The sequence below is a fragment of the Cariama cristata genome, unplaced genomic scaffold (genome assembly GCF_000690535.1).
Source record: "Cariama cristata isolate BGI_N322 unplaced genomic scaffold, ASM69053v1 scaffold1967, whole genome shotgun sequence".
Lineage (NCBI taxonomy): Eukaryota > Metazoa > Chordata > Aves > Cariamiformes > Cariamidae > Cariama > Cariama cristata.
In genome coordinates, this window is record NW_009625959.1 from 47,424 (window position 1) to 54,545 (window position 7,122).

Genomic DNA, 7,122 nt, shown 5'->3' on the forward strand with positions numbered 1-7,122 from the left:
CAGTTTCTATATTTGTTTCAGCTACTGTATCAATAACCTGCTGTGTTTAGCACAGCTTTAATTTATTTCCCACTGTTTGCCTTTATTTTATGGTACTGGCATTTGCTTTAATGTGATGTCGTTTTCTCCAGATGTTAATAAGATGGTGTTAATGTTTCCACAACATTTTTCTTGATAACATTTATGTAGAGCATGCCATCTGATAATGTGGAATCAACCCATTTTAAAATATTGATAATAATTTTCTAATTAAAATTAGAGGCTCAGAAGTGTTTTCCTCCCTGTACAAATTGAGGTCATACACTTTCCTGCACTTGGGGAAAATTATGTGTTCACTGACTGTATAAATTGGAAGCATGATATATGAGATCGTGTATCGATGTTTGCACACACCGACTATTTTCAGATGCCAGCAGCTGATCCAGGTAGGCATTCTGTGTTTCCAATGAGGTGATGCTCTCATTCGTAGCTCTGCAAGCTGCCAAATGATGAACCTTAAATCTCAGGTGCGCCCTGTTGTGTACTTTTGGAGAGAGTATTCCACATTTGGGAAGAAAGGTGGTAGACTGGAAAGGGACCAGGAAAACCTGATGTGACTGTCTGAAGCTGCTGTACCCAACTAAAATCAGCTTTGATATCAACATAGCATTTTTCGTTCTTGCTAGGCTTTCTGAATTTATCTGGATAAAAATGTAATGAAGAAAAGCAATCACTGAATGAATCTATGAGTGAATTGCCAAATAAAATGGAAGTGAAATACTAAAAAAACTCAAACCTAATTGGGAAATTTGTTTACAGCGTTGAACAATGTTCTGAATACATTTAATAGGAATCAGTGCTGTATGACCTCACTTTTAAATTATGTTCAGTTTCACTTTTCCATTAACACTCTTTTCCCTCCATTATTCTATGTAGATCATGCTTCTTAGCGATCCAGAGATTGAGAGCAGCATCCTCATCAGCTCTGATGAAGGAGCTACCTACCAGAAGTACCGTCTGAACTTCTATATTCAGAGTTTGCTCTTCCACCCCAAGCAGGAGGAGTGGATCTTGGCCTACAGTCTGGATCAAAAGGTGAGCAATTGATTTCATATTTCTGTGATTCTTGAGCCAGGTGTTGAAGGGGATAGTGTCTAGAACTGCACACTTCCAGAGATGATGAAGAAATTATGGTGTGCTTTGCTGCTCTCACCCTGTAGGTTTAAATGTGCTCAAAACCCACCCAGTGACTCCAAAGCAAGCTTGCTAAAGGGAATGCAGTTATACAGTGATCATGATGGGTATGGAAACTTTAGTAGTGGTGGTGGTATGAAAGATGAAAAGAATCTGAGATTTAACATGACATATGGAGCTGTTCTTAAAAATCCTGATTTATAGGCCTTGGTGATTGCTGAGCTGTCTTTGAGGATCGAGCACTCAGGCTGAGTTGGTATGTAACAGGTGGCTGTTGTGTGTGAGGGGGTGATCTTTCTGCTCGCAACTGAACTCAGTTATCTGGAAATCAGTGAGCAGCAACAGATGACAAACCTCTCTGTCATTTTTAAGTAATTTTGCAGTGCCACCTTTTAGCGAGACAACTCTTAAGTCTGATATTTTGTCCTTAGCAGTCCTGCTCTTGCATAGCTCTCATCTGTCTTGAAAGATGCAGAGCACTGCAGGTGCAATGTGACTTGTACAGTGTTGTGGCTATGGAGTGTATGCTTCAGTTCTGGAACAGCAGTCCCCACTACAGCCCAAAGCTGAGACATAGACTGGATAATCAAGTTACAGATTTTGGAAAGCTAAAACTTACCAAGCTTTTATCTTTTCTCTTTTCTGTTTAAATTATCCATAGACTCTGGAAAGTAAAACCTTGCTGAATAGCCACTTTAAATTTTCGCATTAATCTGCCATGTGTGTGTGTTCTGGGTGGGATTTTGAATTCCTACAGTTATTTTAGAAGTTTTCTAAACTAGTCAATCTCACATCCAAGCTATAAGGACAATACACCCAAAATATTGTGCCTCTTGTATTTGAGAGAATTTCCTTTGAATGTCTAGTGCAAGTCTTTACCCAAGTAGTTACTGAGAGTATAATCAGATAATCTACCTCCGCTTTACTTCCCAATGCAACCTTTCCATCCACTTGTTAACAGAATGCTATGGCAGGCACCAGGAGATTTGCTGCTGCCCTACTGATGATGCCTGAGTGACATTTGCAAGCACAAAGCTATTGTAAATACACTCTTTTCATAGTATCAAGTCCTCACTGTATGAAGGAGTTAGTCAAATATCAAATAGTTTTGTGCACTTAGTTGTTCAGTGTAACAGGGATTTTGAAGTAGGCTGGAAAAACCAATCTATCTATTCGATGGCACAGAATGGTTTGATGCCACTTTTAAACTAGGGTTAAAGATTTTAAATAGTACTGGTGTTTGTACAAAGACAGCCATGAAAGAAACAGACATCTGATGAGGCACTCATGGACGTGAGAAGCCAGATATGACATGCTGAGTATGCATTTGCAAAGAGATCCAGCTGTAGTGAGTGCAGAGCATCTGCTCTTGGGTTGAAACACCATACTTCTATTTCCAGTGCTTTGTAGTCTTTTTATGACATGTTAGCTACTGGAAGGAGAAATCAAAATGCAAATTATACACATGTGCTTAACTGTGCGGTTGTAATTACACTCCCCTGGTCTGGTACGGCAATAATGGCTCAGGAGCATTTTTGATTCTGCTCCTTCAATCTAATGCATCTGAGTGCCCACCTCAGCTGTTCTCTTCTGCACAGAAGAGAGCCAAAGAAAATGAACTGTGAGTTAGAAACACCCTGGGGCTGCTTGCATTTTGTCCCAAGGAGTGAACAAATTTGTCCACAGTGTAAGGGCAAAGATGAGGTGCTTTGCAACTTGTTGATCAAATGGAAATGGAGCAATGCAAAGTTCAGGCTTTGCCTTTATGTCTGCCTTTGTATTCAAGGCCACTCATGATTCAGTGTTCAGAAAGATGGCCTCAAGTGCTCGTTGAAAGTTGATCCTTGAATGGAATCGTGGAGGAAGTGCTTTTCCCAGTTGAAGTGTTTGCTTGACATAACCCAAGTATAGATTGTGCTTAGCCACATCTTGGCTTAGTAAGAGCTGTAAAAGAATTGTCACTCTCACTCAGGATCATGCAGCTTCACTGCAGTAACAGTTGCTGAGATAGTGGGCAGTGCTGTTAGAGTGCAAAGGCAGTGCTGTAGATTGTGACAGAGGTGCCATGTGAAGTCCCCAGATGAAGTCTTCTGAGAAGCCAGTGTAATACATTCCTGCCTGTCTGGAAACAGGAGTACTGCCATAGCTGAGTAGGAACCAGAAGTCAACCATGACCTTCTGTTAGGTGAGGGTTACGCCAATTACAAGAAAGTGTCTTTTGGGCTGAAAATCCTGAATCCTTACGTAGCTTCATTAGGTCTTGTGCATCTTTATAAGATTGTTGTGGTTGGTTCTCTTTTTTTCTCTAGAACCCAGATCTGGATCTCACACCTTCCCACACTGCTATGCCATGCCCTCTCTCCTAGCTGTGATCATGGGATCATGCCAGCATCAATGATCATTTGATCTCTCTGCTGCTGACCAGAAGAGAGATATCAAGATTTCCTAAAATAAGTGGCTAGAGAGGCTGAAGTAGTGCTCTGCAGTTGTGAGAAGGCTATCCAAATTGATGTCATGCTGTTGTCAGGGGCTAATTCTCCAACTGCAGCCTGGTTCTGCTGGTACTCCTCTGCCCTGTGTTTTTGTGCGCATTTTCCTGTGAGGCAGCATGAAGTCTCCTGGCACAAAATAGATGGTGCTGGATCAAATAGTGCTTACTTTCTTACTTCATATATCCACATTTTTGGGATAGAACTGCTCTGAAATACTTTTCATTTAAGTGCATGAAAAGGCAATAAAATAGAAAGTTTATCATTAGTCTGTAACCTGCAGGTAATACCCACAGATACTGTCACAAGGAAGGTGCTGATGAAAGTCAGTGGCTTGCTCTATGTTCAGTGGTGCAGCCACTCCTATGGCAGGAGATCATAATCTTCCATCTCTCTAAGCTTTAAAAGTGTATTTGACCTTTAAAGTCTATTTGCAATGACTACTTTAGAGGCAGATTTAAAAATACAAATAACTCTGAAAACAAATCAAATACATAACAATTTGACTCCCAGCAGTAGGAACTATTAAGGGAAGACCTAATCCATCCTCTCATAACTGTGAATGTGTAAACAAGTTTGCAAATTTAATGTCATTTCTTAGATTAAAAAATAGCTTTCAGAGTAATATTTATTTTATTAATTCTCTTTCAACTAAAATAATAATATGGTGGTGTAAGCAAGCTGTGGTCAATTTGGAAATTTATGAGAATGATAAATCTGAAAATCCATTGTGTCTAGTATTTTGATCCACAGAGTAAAATGAAATATCAACAGCTAGTGCCCTACAAATAATTGATTTGGTCACAGCCTAGATCAAAAAATTTTAAAATTGTTTTATGTATAACAATAGAAAACAATATTAAAGTTTTTTTCTGAAATAAAAATAGTCAGTGTTTCAGATCTTCCTGTTAAAATGTTTTCCTCTGAGGTCTTCTGACCTACAGTTCCATGGCTGTGATTCAAGCCTCTTTTTTAATCATTGTTTTATTCTAAGCATCCCTCCTTCTTTTTAGGTAACTTCTACACATTTGACAACAATATTAGGCTTTTTGTCCTAATTGTTGATTAAAAGAACAACCAACCAAGTAAAAAAACCCAACACATTTTGAATTCTGTCCTCTAACAGAATTATTGTCCCTTCCAAGTTGGTGTTTTAGAAGGTGCATTCAGTATTCTAAGACAGTAGTGAATAAATGGAATAACGTAGAACTCCGTGATACCCTTGTGGAACCACAGTCTTTACATGTCTCCTACAGTTTGACAGTGGCCAAGTGGTAACTGTTTCCAGGATATGGTATCCCAGTTAGCTTTTTATCCAGCTAATAGTAACTTCTACAGTCTTTTAACTTGCTTAGGAGAATGCTATGAGACCTCAGACCGAGTGTATGTATCTGTGATACGCAAGGCTTGTCCTCTCTTTCCTGAGCAAGTGATGCCTTCCTGTGGTAATATCCTAGTTGTGAATTTTCTCAGCCAGTCACTGTTATGCCACTATTATGTGTAATTTTGATCATAAGTTTATGCTTCCAGCTTCTTCTTCTGCTGGCTCTGTCTTACTAACAGTCTTGATGTTCAGGTGTTGCAGGATGCTCTGCAGATAGACTTGCTGTTCTCACTGCTCCTTCTATAGCTTTGCTGTTGAGTAGCCCCAGTCTGCTAGCTTATCCCTTGCACAGGTTTGTTTTTATACCTACCTGTGGACTTTTGCTACCAGTCTCACGTGATTCTAGTTTAAAGCCTAAGCCTTACAGCAATCTTATGTCCAAAAATGACCTTCCCTCTTTTAAGAGAAGGAGCCCATCTCTTCTCAACAGAACTTCTCCTTGAAATATGACTTCATAGCTGAGAAAGCCAAAGGCTTTCTGAAAATGTTATCTCTTCTATTAACTGAAATATTGAATACAGCATCAGTTCAGTCCCTAAATCTTTTATTACCGCTCCCACATGGGTATTGTCCCTCTTTTTCCTGCCTAGGGCTATTCCCAGGAGCAAGGGAGAAGATTCAGTGAGAAGAATGGATCTCAGCAGGCTTTCTGAAAAATGTTTTGCTGTGTGGCTGCTGGTTGTTTTGTTTATTTAAGGAGAAAACACAGCCACCACCATTTGTTTTCTCTTTGGAGTATACAAAGAGTTATTGAGGATACTTCCTCAGTATCAGTCAACACAGCGTATCATTCCTGTTCTTAGTTTTGGTAGCCAATTATGACCCTCCTCTGCCTTGCTAATTCTCTTGTATTATCAAATAAATGAAGTATGGCTGAGCCAAGAAATCTGTTTGTGTGGGCACGAATGTGTAGCAAGTTCGTAGACCCTAATGTCTTCTCACAACATATAAAGCATAGACAGGAGGAATTTTTGCATGGCTTTAAGCAAATATGGGTGGGTATACTACTCCCCCCTGAGCAGCCATGTGGCATTGTGCAATTATCAGGCCCTGGGAGATTAATTGCATCTTGTGAGTTGAAAATCTTGGATCTCTTCCCAGTAGCTTTATGTGTGTCTATTTTATTGATAAAATAGTGCAATCTGATATGTGCACATGTTGGTTCTGTTAATGGCCCCCTGTGGCCTTTGACAGAAGGTGGACACCATGTAAATGTTATAGCACATTTTGCTGCAAGTCAGGCTGGGTCTCACTAGTAGTGTCCATTTTGGCACTTGGATATATGAGCCAACACAAAGCTAAAATGGGGTTTCATCCTCCACTTTTCACAGGTTTTTGCAGAAAATATGTAGGAAACCATTTTAAATGACCCTTGTATCAAAGTATGATGGCAAGGGGAATATATGAAAAAGGTGTGATATTCTCTGTTGGAAAGTATTGAAAACTGCTTTATGGAGTGCTGTGAAAGCTCAGAGTCTACCAGCAATATACATGAGGTATAGTTTTTGTTGCTGCCATTCATAGTGACCGGGCATGAAGATCTTGAATTGGTCTTGCATTTCTGATACTAATATTTCAAGTGACTCATCATATGTCTCTTTTGTCCAACTAATTCTCAAAAAGCTCAACTTTCCATACCCCAATACCCCTCTGGGGAATGGATCACTCTGGAGGTGGAAACAGAGGGGAGTTTCAAGCTCCATGGAATTTCTCTCAGAATGATGTTGAAACTTCTTTCAGAGCAACATGCTCAACTCTTTTGCATTGAATATTTGTTTAAGAGATAACTTTTAAAAAAAAAAAGAGAAAATATTAGGGCAATACGGAGAGAGATATTTAAAATATTTCAAATCACCATTGTTAGGAGAAAAAAAAACTATGCAAAGAGATACAGTTCTACCTGTTCCTTACAGGCCAAACTGCTGTTGGGAACCCACTGGGAACAGGTGAGAAACTGAATAATTCAATAACAGACCAATTTAAATTCCCCAGCTACACCATTATGAATTTGGGAACACTGGATAAACAAGTAGCTCGGCAATCAGTGACTTCTCCCTCCACAGTGCTTAATCTTCA

The 7,122-nt window shown here is 39.5% G+C and overlaps 1 protein-coding gene across 1 annotated transcript in view; it reads left to right on the forward strand.

Annotated features, from left to right (window-relative positions):
- SORCS3 (sortilin-related VPS10 domain containing receptor 3) overlaps window positions 1-7,122 on the forward strand; it is a gene marked incomplete at its 5' end in the record, with an annotated part of 167,062 nt that overhangs the window by 22,261 nt on the left and 137,679 nt on the right. Inside the window, one exon of the mRNA XM_009703810.1 lies at window positions 916-1,074. Coding sequence (XP_009702112.1) covers window positions 916-1,074 — 159 coding nt within the window. The remainder of the gene's footprint in view (window positions 1-915; window positions 1,075-7,122) is intronic.